This window comes from Pelodiscus sinensis, chromosome 8 (assembly GCF_052426305.1).
Source record: "Pelodiscus sinensis isolate ZL-2025 chromosome 8, ASM5242630v1, whole genome shotgun sequence".
Taxonomy (NCBI): Eukaryota; Metazoa; Chordata; order Testudines; family Trionychidae; genus Pelodiscus; species Pelodiscus sinensis.
The window spans coordinates 69,406,711-69,424,840 of NC_143059.1; the positions used below are offsets into that span (position 1 = coordinate 69,406,711).

The 18,130-nt window shown below is 47.5% G+C and overlaps 1 protein-coding gene across 2 annotated transcripts in view; it reads right to left on the reverse strand.

Annotated features, from left to right (window-relative positions):
* The window catches only part of SORCS3 (sortilin related VPS10 domain containing receptor 3), a 498,174-nt gene that overhangs the window by 344,174 nt on the left and 135,870 nt on the right, over positions 1–18,130 (reverse strand). For both annotated transcript variants that reach the window (XM_006135388.4, XM_075935518.2), the window contains exon 2: positions 5,580–5,647. In XM_006135388.4, coding sequence (XP_006135450.3) covers positions 5,580–5,647 — 68 coding nt within the window. The remainder of the gene's footprint in view (positions 1–5,579; positions 5,648–18,130) is intronic.

Below are 18,130 nucleotides of genomic sequence, written 5' to 3' on the forward strand. Positions count from 1 at the left end.
TGCTGCAGGGAGAAGGGCCCAAGAATGCCACCCAGACTTTTGTGCAGTTTCCAGGGTAGGGGTAGAGTAGGTTCTTGGAAGTGGAGGTGGCTAATTTATGGAACCTAATTAAAATCATAGAATCATAGAATAATAGGACTGGAAGGGACCTCAAGAGGTCATCGAGTCCAGCCCCCCGCCCTCAAGGCAGGACCAAGCTCCACCTACACCATCCCTGACAGATGTCTATCTAACCTGTTCTTAAATATCTCCAGAGAGGGAGATTCCACCACCTCCCTTGGCAATTTATTCCAATATTTGACCACCCTGACAGTTAGGAATTTTTTCCTAATGTCCAATCTAAACCTCCCCTGCTGCACTTTAAGCCCATTACTCCTTGTCCTGTCCTCAGAAACCAAGAGGAACAAATTTTCTCCTTCCTCCTTGTGACACCCTTTTTGATATTTGAAAACCGCTATCATGTCCCCCCTTAATCTTCTTTTTTCCAAACTAAACAAGCCCAGTTCATGAAGCCTGGCTTCATAGGTCATGTTCTCTAGGCCTTTAATCATTCTTGTCGCTCTTCTCTGTACCCTTTCCAATTTCTCCACATCTTTCTTGAAATGTGGCGCCCAGAACTGGACACAGTACTCCAGCTGAGGCCTAACTAGTGCAGAGTAGAGCGGCAGAATGACTTCACGAGTTTTGCTTACAACACACCTGTTGATACAACCTAGAATCATATTTGCTTTTTTTGCAACAGCATCACACTGTTGACTCTCATTCAACTTGTGGTCCACTATGACCCCTAGATCCCTTTCCGCCATGCTCCTTCCTAGACTGTCGCTTCCCATCTTGTATGTATGGAACTGATTGTTCCTTCCTAAGTGGAGCACTTTGCATTTCTCTCCAGAAATGGACACTCCAGTCCTGGGAAACAAAACAGAAGCTGTTTTACCTACTACCTGGTCCCCTCAAATCCAATCAGAGCCACTGTGGAAGGGTCCCTCGGCCCCAGCTGGAGCAGTGGAAAGTAGAAGCCCCGAACTTGGTAGAGCTGCTTGGGGAAGAAGCCTTGAACTTCACTCTTAGAGACGCAGGAGCTGCGGGGAGCTACACTGGCCACAGCTACCATCAGGAGAAGTCCCAGCTTCATCGGGAGCCCTGGTGGGAGGAAGCACTGAGCTCCATGTCCTGATTAGTGGCAGGAGCCCTAAGGAAGGGGGAGCAGCAGCAGTGAGCTCAGGTTTCTGGCTTCTTCGGGGCAAAAGTGAGGATGTGCCAGCCTCCTTTCTGCACTGCCTCTCAAGGGAGGTCTGATCGCCCCATGAAAAGCAGCCGTGGAGGGGAAGGACAACTCCAGTCCACCATCAGCCCAGCCTGATTAGCAGCTGGAGTAGCAGTCCCCTAGACCAATGTATCAGAGCAATGCCTAGAACCCTGTGGTTTTTGCAAATACCACATAACCAGAAACAACCACCAAAACTCCATGAAGCCCTCATCTTGCAGCCACAGCTTCTGTCCCACCAGGCTAGGCCCAGGAACATGCTGCGGTTGCTTCAACCTAGCACACAGGGTCACAGTGCTGCTCAGGTTCGGCCTGGGCCTTCCCTTTGTCATGGCATAGGGAGAGGTGGGGGGAGGGGAGCACTGACCAGGCCAAATCTGAATTTGTGCCATTGCAACCGAGCATACAGGGTCACAGCACCACTCACTCGAATGTGGCCTGGGTACCCCGACGGCAGCCAGGCCAAAGGTCAGTGGCGCTGCAGACCCAGCTGCTAGATTGCAGCACCTCAGAATGGGACTCAGCCACTAAAAAGTGAATGAAGGGCAGGCTAGCTCTGCATCACATGACATCTTCCCCAACACAGTCCTCCCACCTGACAACGCCCCTTTCATCTCCCCACCACCACCACCACCGCCACAATGCTAAAATGGATACAACGTAAAGAACCACACCCCCACCATATTCCCAAAATAAAATGAAAACACAGATATAAAATAATGAATTCACAGGGCTTCAGCAATGCCTCTGTTCCTTCATCTGAATGCACAGTAGCATTTGCTCTGACTTAACTGACAGCAGACAGTTAGGGCTGTTAATTTTTTTTTTAATTACACTCAGGACATTTTCTTATTGATTTACTTGACTCTGGATTTAGATGCGGGGATTAGAATAGCTTTTCCATTGCAGTGCAGTTTTTCAATAAAAGCAGCCTCTCATTTTATCCGCCCGAAGACAGAGAGGGAATTCAGCGGCAGTTTTTGATGCATGAGGAATGAAGGAGCAAGCCCGTCTCTCAAGACAAGATTGAATGGTTTCCTAGTCCCACCTCTTCTGAAGTTTCAGTACATGGTTTACAGCTCTTTTGCCTTAAGAATCCTCTTTTGGAAACAACCCCGTTGGCCCAGCTCAAGACGTGCTATTTTGTAGGAGAGGAGAAGTATTGTGTGGTTGCAAGAACACCCCTGAACCCCAGGAAACATAAAAATCCAGGAATCCCATTCTTGTGGTACTTATTTTAAACCACATAGGTGCTAAGAGACCATGATGGACGAGTCTGATACTGTATGCTCCCTCTAACTAGAGCCCTGTGCAGATACAAAATTTGCATCCACATCCCCATCTGCAAAAATGATCCGCAGTCACATCTGCAATGGCTGTGGATATAAAGTAGACAACCGCAAATTTGCAGGGTTCAAGACACAAAATTCGTATCCGCATCTACCTCCAGATCTGCAAAAATGAGCCATGGACATCTGCAGATGTGGATACCCGCGGCTATCAAGCAGATATCCGCGGATTTGTAGGACTCCAACTGTAACTTATGCTGTACAGCAGACAGCCTGTCCAGGGCCATGCTAAAATGGGTTTCACAAAGCAATCTACTTCTTTACCATATCTTCTTTATGAGCTATAAAACCATTTGGGGAACAGTGGTAAAAATGTAGCCGTGTTAGTCTGGTGCAGCTGAAACAAAAAACACGACTGTGTAGCACTTTAAAGACTAACAAGATGGTTTAATAGGTGAGGAGCTTTCTTGGTCTGATGGCTAACCCCCACTTTCCTCTCTCTGACAAAAACAAAAAAACAAACTCCAAGAGGAATGTCACTATCACCTTTTTTTGCACAGCTCAAATGCAGCTACGACTTCTTGGCATTAAGACAGGATTTGCTGGCTTGTTACATTATTTATGCAGAGCAGATTGTGTGGTAATTATGCTTAAAGTATAATTACTGTGTCGTTTGTACTTGTTCGGTGCAAGGGAAAAGTTTTCAAGGCTTAAAGACCCTGAAAAGTACAAGGTACGTGAAAATGGCGGTGTTCCCTCTTAGTTCCATGGTTATTTATACATTTGCAGATTAACATGATATCACGCAATTAGGCTTTAGAGTTGCCATGCAAGTCAAGAAGTTTCAAGAGCGATTATGAACAATTAACTTCTAATGCATTCACTGACTCTGCTGTATCGTTAGCTCCCATCCGGTAATGCTCCTGAAACCGTCTTGTAAAAGTGACTTTAAAATAAACTGTGAACAATAAAAGAACAAAGACATCAAAAAGGCCAGGTGGAAAGCAGGACACACTGTGTCTGTGCAGAAGTGTCACATCTAGAAACAGAGAGTTACCAATGACCAAGAGCCACAAGTCTTGCTACAAGTTAACAATAAACACAATATAACAGGTATAGCAGTGAAGCATAGCCCCACGGCCCTTCACAATTTCTCTTGCCCTATACAGTGCGCCTACCACTGAAAAATACTAAGCTTGGTTTAAGGCTCTGCTTTTCTTCAGAATACGTGGATATGCCCAAGTCAAGTTTCCCAGCTGGTGTAAATTGTCCTGAATGGAACAAAGGATAAGAGCAAAGGATATAACCAATGTTCCCTCTAATTCTTTTCATCCCCGTGAGGATTTTTCCCATGCATGTGCAGAATAAAATTATTATGTGCACCAACTTGTGTGAATGTGCACCACCAACAGAAACATAAAACCTAGGTGCTCTGCTAATGAGCTGAGTGGCATTTGAATCTCTCCTAAGTAGTTGCACAAGCACACAGCTTACAGGGAACACTGGATATGACCCACATATTTATATGCAGCTTGTAATTCTGTGCGACACATACACACCCACCCACGTACACCCTTATACGTGTCATGTATAAAAACCATCCAAGTTGTAGTTCCAGGAGTCTAAATCTCTTGTGTGCCTATTGAAATGTCCCTGTCAATTCAGAGTGGGATTGCAGCTCTGCAATTTGAATCTGTTGAGAAGAGAGAGTTCAAACGCTTGCATAAAACACGGTCATTAAATGGTCCTAGAAGAAACAGTGAACTCCCTGTATGCTGGCTAATCCTGCCAAGTCAGTAATGGAAGCAACACGTGGGAGATGGGAGTTCCCAGCCTCAGCTCGCAATTCTAATTCTGGTTAGGATACAGATTCCACTGCGAGACTGTAAACACCTCTGTATCTCTAGCCTACTTTGCAGACAACCCATTGGTGGAGGAGAGGGCTGGTGAGGATGGTTAGTATACTCCATACTCTTCAAATAAAAGTTCTCCAATGACAAACAAGTATTCCTGAGCCAAATCCTAGTTGTGCTGGGATGAATGGAAGTTTTGCTGTAAGTATCCATGGCCTGGGATTTGGGCCACTATTGGACAAATACAGGGTAGGACTGGATGCAGGGGGGGAAAGCTTGTTGGGTTAGAAACCAGCTTTTAGTTTGTGTCTGTGCTGTGCCGAGCACAGTGCAGCCCCAGCCACGTGTCGGGCTCCTCAGTGCTACCATAACACCGACCGGCAGACCAAACCTGGGATCTCTGAAGCTTAATGTATGAGCTTCTTCTGCACGAGCTAAAAGCCATCTGCATTTAGAGCAGATTCATTATTCTCTGTGTAAATGGGCTCAGTGCCACTACATGGGACAGTGCACCACACCCAGCAGGTGTGCAGGTTACACAATAACACAATAGCTGTATGCTGAAGTTAGGTGGAGTCTCTCACTTAGCCAAGACAGTCTCCCTGCCATTAAGTTTTTACTGGTCTGAGTTGGCTTGGGTAATTAAGTGCCATTCCCAAATGCACTATCTCTAACAGACCTTTCTTCTGGGAATCCTCATGATTTGCATGACAACAGCATCTAGGGTTCCTAGCGAAGACCGGACCCCATTATGCTAGGCGCTATACTTAAGCCGAATAAGAGACAGTCCCTGTTCCAAAGCGTCAACAATCTAATAAAGATAAGGCAGACAAAAATAAAGAGGATCACTGTCCCCATTGAATGGCTGAGTAACTGAGGTTCAGCCATGTGCTGAGGGACCCCGGTGAGATCCACCCACGTGCTGAAGACCAACACCCCAGTCTTTTAGGTCCCAGTTAGGTTTCTTAACCAGAGCACTACACATCCATCCACATCTGACAGACACAGAATTAGCGAGCTCTCAACCAAAGAGTTTTCCCAGAGCAGCTCGTTTGCTTCCCCCCGTTTCTTCCCAAACTCACAAATTCTCTGGCTTCTCAGCAGCCTCTTTGACACGAGGCCTAGCAAACCGTTTCCTGCCTTTCACTGTGAAATCCATAATCCACTTACCTCCACAACGAGCTCTCCGTAACACTCCCCAAGTTGAAGTCGTAGAGTTTGGTTAGAATGAGAATCACCTGCAGGGGAAAAAGAAAAAGAATCTTCCTTTAGATGGTGTTACTGTGTACACAACGCATCGGCACTCACCCAAAGGAGAGCTTAACATTTATCCATTCAAGTTGGGGTATTATAGGATCAAGGAGGTAAAAAGAAAATCATTAGCTTAATGCACCCATATCACTAGTAACATTTATTTTAATCCTCGGGATGTTTTGCATTTGAAATAAAACATGCCACCAGGAATTGCTTTAACACTGTAGGCTGGCTTCTCTGCAGCTGTAGCTATTCCAGATCCGGGATGGAGCCAGATGGGCCTTGTTATGTAGGCAGGTGCACACCTCTGGTTACGTTGGTCTAACGTATCCCAGTCAGGGGTGTGATGAAACCTCCGCCCCAAGCCGATGCAAGTACCATGCTGTCCATACTGATGCTATGTCAACGGGAGACACTCTCCAAGCAACATAGCTACATGTCTCACAGAGGTGGAGTAATTACGCGGACGGGAGAGCACTCTCACATCGGCCTCGCTCGTCTTCACGGGAGGCATTTCAGCGGCACCATTGCAACAATGTAACACTGTACTGCAGCCTGGCCTCAAGTAGGCCAACCCGACACCATAGTTATCTTCTCTCTCTATTCCCCAAAGTGCTTGGCAATGAAACTCCTCAGACTCCAGGTACGGCTACACCGCAAACTTCTTTCAGAATAAGCTTTTCCGGAAGATATCGTCCAGAAAAGCTTATTTCCAAATAGAGTATCCACAGTACAAGGAAGCCTCAAAATGAGTCCAAGGCAAGCTCCCCTCATGTGGACGTGCTATCTTGATTTAGAGCCCCAGGAGGCACTGGCGAGGAATAACTTTAACATGGGCCTGGAGAGGAGCTATTTCGACATAGCAGCAGTGGAGTGTCCACACACACCCTCTTCGGAAAGAGCTGTCTCAGAAGAGGCATTATTCCTTGTGGAATGAGGTTTACCAACGTCAGAAAAAGCCCTCCATTATTTCGATTTTCATTTGAAATAAAGCAATTGCTGTGTGGACGCTACTATTGTTTTTCCGGAATACCGGCCATTATTCTGGAAAAACGGCGCAGTATAGATGCACCCTCCGTGAAGTTAAGTGCAGAGAGGACCATCCACTTGGTGCACCCATGAGAGCTCCAGTTTTTGGTTATAAGACTTCTGCTAGGAGTAAAAGTTCACACCCCCAGGTCGGGCCCAAACTGTGCTTTGCTTGCACACAAAGGGCTTTATAATCAGTGATGGGCAAAACCTCAGCATCTGAGGGAAAGGAACATTACCCGAACCATATATGAAAAAACATAGGGAAAGCTTTATCTCAGCCACTGAGAAAATGGGATGGCCATAACCGCCAGCAATTTCCAGGACTACTTAGCTGTAGCAGAGATGCACTCATTAAAGTCAATGGGAGTCACATGCTTAAAATTAAGCGGTTCATCCAGCAGAAATTAGTGGGACTGTGCCCGGGAACAACGGTTTTTAAATTTGATAAAACATCAAGCAAAATTCAGAGAAACGGTCAGCCTTTTGCACAGCTTTCACTTTCAACAACAAAAACACCATTTTCGCCCTAACATTGGAAAAACATTGCAGTAGCAAATGCTTCCCCCAACAGCATGTGCAGGGCCCGGCCCATACTTCGGTCTTACCCTGCTTATCAGCCACCCGAGGCAAGGCTGAAGGGAAAAGTGCAAACATGTTTATCACTGTCACAGAACCCGGGTTGCAGGGCCGGCTTGCTGACAGCATCGCACAGGGAAGAGATCTGTGGGAACTCTAGAAGCCCCCGGGGCACAGGCTTCTGCCTAGGTTAATGGATGGTTCTGCTGCTTCAAGCACTCATTCATCTTTATTCCGTGGTTACTGTTCCCTCTCCTGTTCTTGTTTTGCTTCATCATTTCCCCTCAGGGTCGAACTTAAGGAGGGAAATATAAGCTAAGGAGTTCCTGGCAGGACAAATGGCTGGACAGACTTGAATCAGCATAGGTCACTCTATAAATCAACGTGATGCAGAAGGGAAATAAGAAAAACACCTTGATGCTATAAATTAAAAGCTACATTGCTTTCTACACAAGGTGAGGAACTGTCAGCAAGAAATGGCGACCCGGTCGCCTGGCTGCTGCACAAGTTTGCCTTCCCTGATTAACATACCGCAACCCATGCTGGCTGATGGATGCAACGGGGTTGGAGTCCCACTGTCTCAAGGCTATTGTGGCTACAGAGGCTTATTTTTAGGATGCTTCTTATTGCCCCGAGGCCATGCTCTGGGCAGATCTGAGAAGCTAAGCAACCCTCATGGAACTTAGGTGACAGCCGTTAAAGGGTAGTGACATAAGTCACACAGAAGGTGGCGCTCTTCCCTCTGATTCCAGAATCGACACCCCACACCAAGCTAGGGGGCGCCATGGTGCTGGAAAGGCGATCTTTCCGCTGGGACGCAACGCCACTTCAAGGGTTGATTTTTCTTATAGTGTCGTGGCTCTTCTTTTCCAATTTAGGAACCCAATCCAGCTTCTATTGAAGTCAGCGAGAGCTGGATCAGATCCTAGATGCATGAGATATATTGAGCCCCCAACATCCTGGGCAGATTCCAACAGGGTAATTACACTCTGCCCATTTAATTTCCCCTGTAATTGCAAAGGGATGTGGTGTTCTCATTCTCTCTGTGAGGACTCTGTTCCTTACACAGCTCTTGCTGGGTTTTATGTGCATTGTAATTGTACCTTACAGAATGTAATTTATCATTAGCAAAACCTGCAAATACTAGGCCAATGCCAGCTATGCGCTAACGGGCCAAATCCAGTTTCGTTTAAATCTGGAGTAAAGCCATCAACTTTGGAGGAGCTGGACTGACACCTATTTAACAAAGCAGAACCAAGCCCTGCTGCTGCCTTTACTGTCTGGAATCCATGCTGAAAACGCGAGAGCGCAAAGCAGAAATGCAAGCATCCCCTAGCAGTTAAACCTCACAGAGGGTTCTAGAAACTAACAAGAGTTGCCTGAGGCATGAGTGATAGACAACAGAGTCACTACCACATATCACATCACACGCACACACAATGCTGGAGACTCGCTCATACTAATGAAGGGGCTTCTGCCTGCATGAAATGCAGCTTTCATTCATGAAACTTCCAAGAGAGTAAGTGTAACATGGACAGTAGGTTGGAGAGTGTAAAAACCCAGGGAGGTAGCAGGGAGGTTTAGCACACCGACCTTTGTGACTAAAGCTAGGAAAGTCCCTTTCTTTACTTCACAGGTGGAGCGTTTCACAGGCTCATGGTGCCTTGCTCCACCAATTTTGGGGCTTATATTTTCAGAGCCATGGGATGAAACAGGGCCACTTTGGGGCCCCAAGCTTCAGGGGAAAGCGGGGTCTGGGGTGGCCTGTGGGGTTAGCAGGAGACCTGGTCCCAGCTCACCCCTCTGACTCCCAGCATCACTCTGCAGAGGAGGATGGAAGGCAGAGAGAGGCAGGACAAGGGCTTGGGGAAGGGGGTGGAATGGAGATGGGGTGGGGGTGGGGGTGGGGCAGGGTCAGGGAGAGGAGCTGTGGGCTGGGGTTAGGTTGCTTGCTGCTGCTAGTGTCAGGCCCCCACGCCAGGCTTCTCTGGACCCCATCTCCCTAAACCAAGGTGCCAACCCCCCCCCCCCCCCCCAAGTCTATGGACAGAATAGCTCTGCTTGGACCCGTTCTGAGCACAACCAAAAATGATACAAACCCGACGCCTACGACTGCTTTGGGATACCAAGGGAAAATGTAACTGCCAAAGCAAGGCCATCATATATATAGTAGCCCAATGTCTGAGAGTCTGTAACGCCGAAATGCTGGCTGTTCCCTCTGGGCGGCGCTGGTGCCTGAAATGCTGGCTGTTCCCTCTGGGCGGCGCTGGTGCCTGAAATGCTGGCTGTTCCCTCTGGGCGGCGCTGGTGCCTGAAATGCTGGCTGTTCCCTCTGGGGGGCGCTGGTGCCTGAAATGCTGGCTGTTCCCTCTGGGGGGCGCTGGTGCCTGAAATGCTGGCTGTTCCCTCTGGGGGGCGCTGGTGCCTGAAATGCTGGCTGTTCCCTCTGGGGGGCGCTGGTGCCTGAAATGCTGGCTGTTCCCTCTGGGCGGCGCTGGTGCCTGAAATGCTGGCTGTTCCCTCTGGGCGGCGCTGGTGCCTGAAATGCTGGCTGTTCCCTCTGGGCGGCGCTGGTGCCTGAAATGCTGGCTGTTCCCTCTGGGCGGCCCGTGTTGCATGGGGAGTGTAAGGCCCAAATGTCCCCTTCTTCCCCCGTGGCGGCCCGGCTGAGCGGCGCAGAAGTCAGCTGAGTGCCACGGCGAGAGGGGAAGGGGGGGCAGAGTAGAGTGACAGCAGCTCCAGGCCCCGCCCCCAGGCTGTGAACGTCACCACCCCACCCTCCTTCGCCTCCCACCATGGCGCTTGGCTGACTTCTGCATCGTTCAGCCAGGCCACCGCGTGGGAGCAAGTGGCACAAGCGACCATTTGGGCTCCACACTCCCCAGGCAGCACGAGGAGCGCAGAGCCCAAAAGGCCCTTTGGGCTCCGCTGTCCCCGGAGTGAGAGGCAGGAGGGGGAGGAGAAGAGAAAGAGAGAGACAGAGAGAGAGGCAGGACGCATGGGAGAGATGAGGGGGGAGACAGTAGGAGGAGGAGGAGAGAAAGACCGGAGGTTCAGGAGAGAAGACTGACATGGAGACGAGACCTGAAAATCCTGTCTTATGACGGGCTAATTGGCTAGTATATATATAACCGCGACACACCTCACAGGCTGGAACAAAAGGTCCCTGTTTGTTTTCAGAGACGGGCTTTTAAATGGCGTGGGACTTAGCAGTTACCTTCAAGAGACCCCAGGGCCCAACCCACCCTACTCCTCGGCAGAGGGAGCTGGACAACACATTTCTGAAGTAACTTCTCTGGCAGGAAAGGGACCATTTGGCAATAAGGCATTTCAGCCCTGCTTTGGGAAGGCTTCCACGTGCTACCCGAAGGCAGTGAATTTCCACTGGGGTCTCCAGCATGGCGGTGCTGCCCACGGTGACCACGTTTGTCTGCATCCTTCCCGCTCTGGAGAGCATTGTGACCACAGGCGGTTTGGAGCCCTGCGCCTATGCAAGATGGAGTTGGCGCAACCACACCACGGGCGACGGGGATGGAGCATAGTGAGAATGGGACTGTGCATCCTGCTTCAAATTTTTGCTGTTGAAATTATAGGTTTGTCCCCCAGTGGAGGCAAAAAGTTGAAAATAGCCCAATTTTTCACCCCACAAAATTCCCCAAGGAATGGTGGGTTGGAGATGGAGAGACGTTTCATTCCGGCATTTTCAGGCAACCTGAACAACTTCCACATTCCTGGTCTGAAAAGTTTCATTTCTCTGAATTCAACTGGATGTTGCGATTCATTCCCTTGATGCCTTCCTGCCCCCCGGGAGATGGGCTCTGTGGACAAAAAATTTTCCCATGATGCCCCCCCCCCAGTCACGTGACTCCTGTGAGGCAGCATGCAGCTCAGTGAGGGCATGGCTACATGAGGAAATTGTTTTGAAATGACTAAATTCAAAACAATGACTCCCAAAATAACTATTTTGAAATAAGGTTATTCCCCAAGGAAAGCAGGAGTTATTATGATGAAATAAACAGCCCCTTATTTCGAAATAACAGGCTTGGTAGCGTGGCTACTTTGCTTGTTATTTCAAAATAACTCCCTAATGTAGACCAGGGCTAAGAGAGACAACATGGAGAGTCTAGTTCAGCCAGAGAGCCTAGCCCATAGGAGAGAATGGAGACATGAGACAGCGAAAGCGGCAAGGAGTCCTGTGGCACCTTATAGACTAACTGAAGTGTAGGAGCATAAGCTTTCGTGGGCAAAGACCCACTTCGTTAGATGCGCGTAGTGGAAATTTCTGGACCTCCAGATCAGCTACTAGAAGTGGGCCTCATCCTCCTTGATTGGATCCACCTCGTCATCTCCAGCCTGATCCTGGCCTGCATACAGGCAGTCCCCGGGTTACGTACAAGATAGGGACTGTAGGTTTGTTCTTAAGTTGAATTTGTATGTAAGTCGGAACTGGTACATATTGTAGGGGAAGCTCTAGCCAAACATTTCTCCAGAGCTCAGTTTTATTCTCCCACACCTCACTTCCCTCAGTCCTTTATTCTCAAGCTGAGGTGTCTGCTGAGAAAAGCCGCTCCGCGTCTCCCTGGTCTGCTGGGGGAGGGGGGGCGCTAGCTTCGCATCTCCCTGGTCTGCTGGGGGGAAGCAGCTAGTGCGGGGTTGCCTCACCCCATTTGTAAGTAGGGATCCGATGTAAGTCGGATCCATGTAACCCGGGGACTGCCTGTATTTATACTTGCCTCTGGAAATTTCTACTACTTGCATCTGACGAAGTGGGTCTTTGCCCACGAAAGCTTATGCTCCTACACTTCAGTTAGTCTATAAGGTGCCACAGGACTCCTCGCCGCTTTTGCAGATTTAGACTAACACGGCTACCCCTCTGATACAAGACAGCCAAACTACAGCTCCCATGAAGCAATACAACCCTCTGAGAAAACCATTGAAATGAAAACCATTGAAGTGAAATTTTTCAGTTTGGTTTTCCTAAAGTAAAAATTGAAAAAAAAAAAATCAGCAAAATTATTTTTTCCTGAAACTACATTACCTGCTGAAAAATTGTTTTGAAGAGACAATACCCAACCAGCAACCACATCACAAAAAAAGCTGCCGCCACTATGGTTAATTATGTATAGCAGCGTAGTGTCAGGGAGACCCAGTCTTGGAACAGAACCTGGTGTGCCACCTGAATAAAAAGACAATTCCTGATCCAAAGAGTTTCTATACCAAGGGTGTGTCTACACAACAGCAATGGAAGGGGTTTGCTGCCTCTGCAGTAGGTCTGCCTCTTAGAGATTATAACTAACTTGACAGGGAAATTCTTCCATTGGCCTTCCATGTAAACCTCATTTTTTGAGGAATACAGGATCTGTCGAAAAAGGCTTTATTTTCCACAGATCCGCATCTAGACTGCCAGGGTTTGGTTTTTTTTTTTTTTAGAAAAAACTCTGTTTTGAAAAAAAGCGGTGGCCATGTTTATGCTAATGAGGTGCGGGATATTTAAATCCCGGCTTCATTAGCAATTTCGACTTGTTTGATTCTCATCCCTCTGTCGACAGAAGGATGCAGTCTAGACGTAGCCTGGGGGTCTCTTAACAGATGTCACCTTAAGGGTTTTGAAATGAAATGTTATGAGGCTGCATCAAATCTAGAGATAATTCCAGGGAGGAGAGAGGGGAAGGGAGGACATTGTTTTATGCCAACTTGTTGATTTGTGCAGAAAGCACAAGCGTTGGTTTGATTTGTGATGTTTTTTCCTTTCCTTTCTCAGAAACGATGCTCACACATCCCCCTTGTAGGTGTGGAAGAAAACAAGCCTTCACTCTGCATTTGTAAGCAACAAGTAGCCAGAGGCAGTTTTATTAGGAGCTGCAGCAAGGGAAAAACTAATTTGGAAGGCTGGGGAGGGGAGGGAGCCCCCTGAAGGCAGATCTACGAATACAAGCAATTATGAAGCAGTTTATATACTGTCCATTACATATAATAACAATAAACAATTAGTCTCCTTCCCATTACAAACACCAATGGCTAACAGTTATTTTAGTTCCACCCAGATGGTCCTTATCTCAAGGTCCCTGCCATAGTCAGCATTCTATCCTTATCTCCTAAAACAAGGCAAGAAGCCAGAGACGAGATCTTTTACAGCACTCGCGTTGTTAGGGTTAGAGTTAGCTTGACTCTTGCCTCACTGCTAACAAACCTGAAATGACTGCGTACCAATTCCGTGTACCTCCACACAGGCATGACTGTGATGTTCCATCCAGCTCTACCCATATCCCCAGTGATCTTCACACACCATATGCAAGGACACTGAGCTTCTTTATCCTGGTTGGTTGTGTGCCCCGGATAACATCTTAACAACACAACTCCCTGCTAAGAAGAAAGAGCATTCAAAGGAGCTAAGTATTATGCCATCTGAGGAATTTAAACCACTTGGCACAAATATAAATTCATGTATTGCCAGCAGCCACATCTGGAAGACAGACAAGACACAGATGAGCTGTTTTATGATGAGGGAAACTGAGGCAGGGGATGAGTACGTCACGGCTTGCTCAGAGTAACACAGCACACGTGGGTACAGTCGGGAAGACAAACCGTCTCTTACAACACTAGTCCAGTGCTCTGAGCATCCTTCCTCATTGACTTTAGAGGGACTAGAAGCTGGCATCTCAGTACTCGATTGGAGGAGGGCTTTCATTCCGCAAGAACGAAAGGTACCAAGAACACCTGAGGGCCAGATTATTTCCTGGTGTAAATCGCCATGATGCCATTGACTTGGGTGGAAGCCAAGCCAGTCTCCAGCAGCAGAGGATCTGGTCCTACCTATACATTAATTTTTTTAAAAACTGTATGGCTGTGTCTAGACTGGCCAGTATTTCTGGAAAATCAGCCGTTTTCCGGAAAAACTTGCCAGCTGTCTACACTGGCCACTTGAATTTCTGCAAAAGCACTGACGATCTACTGTGCGAAATCAGTGCTTCTTGCGGAAATACTATGCTGCTCCCATTCAGGCAAAAGTCCTTTTGCACAAAACTCTTGCGCAAAAGGGCCAGTGTAGACAGCTCAGATTTGTTTTCCGCAAAAAAGCCCCAATCGCGAAAAAGCGCTTTTCCGGAAAAGCATCTGTGCCAAACTAGACGCTCTTTTCCGAAAATGCTTTTAACGGAAAAGTTTCCCGTTAAAAGCATTTGCGGAAAATCACGCCAGTCTAGACGTAGCCTATGTGGCTTCAGAGAGGGCTGGCAGAAGAACCTCTGAAAATGAAAGAGTCAAGACTGGACACAAAAGCTAAACACGTTCAAGGGACCCTGTGATTTCCAAACTGCTGAGGCTGTCAGATACCCCCCTCGGCTGCCCCTTTGCTCCCCTTGCCCATCTGATCTGGAGATTCCCCCCATTAATCCTGAGCACCCGCCCTTTGGACAGGAGCGCACTGTGGCTTTTTCTACCTCCGTGTTTTTGTGACTAGCCAGCTGCCCTCTTCACCTTGGGGTGAGCTTACTCCCTCCTTTCCCCTTCAATGAGTAGCCCGTTGGCTCTCTCCCCCATCCTTACTCATACGCCAGCCCTTCCACAGCGATCCCCCTCAGAAAGCAAAACAGCCTGTCTGCCGTCAATTCTGCAGCAGCAGGACTGGGAAGCCCTGGGCCACCAGCCCTTAATTCTGCGAGGCAGAAGCAACCCAGAATACATTTGGCTATTGGAATATAGCCCCCCCAAAAGCCAGGCCAGTAATGGGTCAGTGCAACAGAGGAGGGTCACTCAGGCCTGCTGTTGATGTAGGATATGAGGTCAGGAGGCACTGTGCTATCTTTGGGGCAGGAAGCAGTAGAGGGGAGATACTACTTCTTTCTAGTCATAAAAGGGTCCTTAGCATTTATTTGAAAGAAGACAACGAGCTAAGCCGGGGGAGAGGTAGATTCATTGGAGCGTAGGGATAGGGTCCAGAGTGACAGACAAATTGGAGGACTGGGCCAGAAAAAAAATCTGACGAGGTTCAAGTGCAGAGTCCTGCCCTGGCATCTTGGGACGGAAGAATCCCAAGCATTGTTACAGGCTGGGTCCAACTGGCTCAGCAGTAGTTCGGCAGAAAAGGGCCTGGGGATTACTGTGGATGAGAAGCTGGATAGGAGTCAACCGTGTGCCCTTGTAGCCAAAAAGGCTAATGGCATATTAGGGTGCATTAGGAGGAGCATTGCCAGCAGATCTAGGGAAGTGATTATTCCCCTTTCTTCGACGTTGGTGAGGCCACATTTGGAATATTGTGTCCAATTCTGAGTCCCCCATTACAGGAAAGAGGTGGACATATTGAAGGAAGTTCAGAGGAGGGCAACAAAAATGATGAGGGGGCTAAGGGATTCGGGCTTGTTTAGTCTATGGCAGGAGGGGAATTAGATAGGAGCCCAGAGGGCTTGTGGAATCCCCATCTCTGGAGATATTTAAGAGTAGGTTAGATAAATGTCTATCAGGGATGGTCTAGACAGTATTTGGTCCTGCCATGAGGGCAGGGGACTGGACTCGATGACCTCTCGAGGTCCCTTCCAGTCCTAGTATTCTATGATTCTATAGCTACATGAAGGGAGGTTCCAAAGAGGATGGAAAGAGGCTGTTCTCGTGACAGAACGAGGAGCAATGGTCTCAGATTGCAGTGGGGGAGGTCTAGGTTGGATATTAGGAAAAACTACTTTCCTAGGAGGTTGGGGAAGCACTGGAATAGGTTCCCTAGGGAGGGGGTGGATTCTCCATCCCTAGAGGTTTTGAAGTCCTGGCTTGACCAAGCCCTGGCTGAGTTGATTGAGTTGGGGTTGGCCCTGCTTTGGGCAGGGGGCTGGACTCGATGACTCCTGAGGTCTCTTGCAGCCCTAGGATTCCATGAATTAATCCCAATGTCCTGCCTGTAGCTTCAATCACCGCTGTTGCCCACCATTAACAAGCAGCTGCTTTAACAGCCTAGAGGCTGGGCTGGACCCCTGACCAGAGCAGGTAGATTGGTGCACAAAGCACCTTGGCATGGCACTCCATGCAAAGCACTTCATAAAAGCTAAATATTATTCAGATTGTGAGGTATGAGTCAGGGTGAGAGTCTTTGGAGAAGGCATGGTGTATTAGTCAGTCTTTTAAAGCTACCAGAAAAACATGGGTAAGGAGCGGTTGGGGAGAATCCCAAGCCACTATAATCACACATTCCAGGGGGTTGTGTGGGAGGGGTGCAAGGCCGCTCACAAATCACAGAAGCCAGAGATAGAAAAGCCCTATTAGGTTATCTACGCTTTTCCTCCGACAAGGCCCAATTGTTCCACATAGAATCTTTGCCAACATGTCTAGAAGGCCTGGCTGTGAGCAAACAAGTATTCCCACAAGAAAAGACAGCTAGAGAGCTTAAAATAGCAGAAGCCCATGTTTTCTTTGTGTAACTCTGTTACACACAAATACAATCGCTATTAGCTGGTAGGGATATGAATTAAGGGACCTCTGTGCGCATTATAGCAAAGAATTGGTGATTTATTTTTATTGAGTCAGTAACTCACACTGGATCATATTGCCCAATCCTTCCCCTCTGTTAAGATATCATGGCCTAAGCTGAGGGCAACTTAATTCTCTTTTTTTTTCCTCTCTCTCTTCTTTTTCTTCTTCCTAAAGCTGTGACATGTATCTCGCTCCCTACGTTCAAGCAGAAAACCTGACAGGAAAACATAACATGCCCTGTTCCTTTGCTAGCTTCAGCCTCGTTCCAATTATCTTCCAATGCCATCCGCACACAGGGAGAGTTTGTGCGGCAATTTAACTCTGAGGTGCCACATCTCAGCGTGAAGGATAATTTAACAGCTCCCAGTGCTAGGACCTGAGCAGGGAGATGTGCTGAACTCAAAGTTGGGGGGCATGAATTTCAGAGCGGCGCTCTCATTAAAAGGAAAAACAGCTGAGACAACGCAAGAGCGCGAGTGGCATTTGAGAGGTGATGAATTGCCGGAGCAGGTAAGGGTCTGAAGACCAGTCTCTTTTCAGAGTTGTAACTAAAGCTTGGGAATGTTCCACTTAAGTGATTTTTTTTCCCATGAAAAAATGTAGTTTCTGCTAAATTGATTTTTCCAAAAATTGGAAAAAAGTTGCTTTCTGTCAGGAAAAGCTAAGAAAAAAATATTCCGTTCTAGATAGTTTAGAACTGAATTGAAATATTTCATCACATTGAATTAAATGAAAAGATTTTGTTTTGAATCACTTCCACATTAAATAGTATCTGCGAATGGTGCCACAATGCTTTATGGAAATTGCAGTTTGTATGTTTCATGCCTTCATCCTCTCCCATGGACAGGGCTCTTTAATTGGACTAATCCTCCCATGATCCACTGTTGTCTCCCCTTTGACTGCACCATATAGTGCATCATGGGAAATGCAGTCTGGCTGGAAAGCCTGTCACATACAGAGGGATGAGGACATGAGCAGCTGAACTAAATCTCCCAAGCAGCATGGCATGGTAAATACATGCAATGCAGCATTAAACTAATTCAAGGCCAAACGCTTCCATCCACTTTAGCAAACTAAATTTTTTAAAAAGTGTTTGGACGTTGCTGAACAGAAATTTGTCTGAACTTTTCATCATGCAAAAGTGATGTGGTGTACAATTTTTCATCTCAATACAAGGTGAAAAGACGTATCTAAATACCAGAATTTCCAGTGAAATGAAATATTGTTTTTCTCAGTTCTAGCAGTTAGTTCTCATGGTCCTGATCTAAATCAGTTCAGGGCTTTCAAAAATATATATCCCACACGCTACTTCACCAGATTGATCAAGAAAGCCAGTGCCCTCTTCCTAACTGAATTGCTGAGTTTATGCTCCATCCTCATCCTCTCCTTTGCCTTCTTTCTCC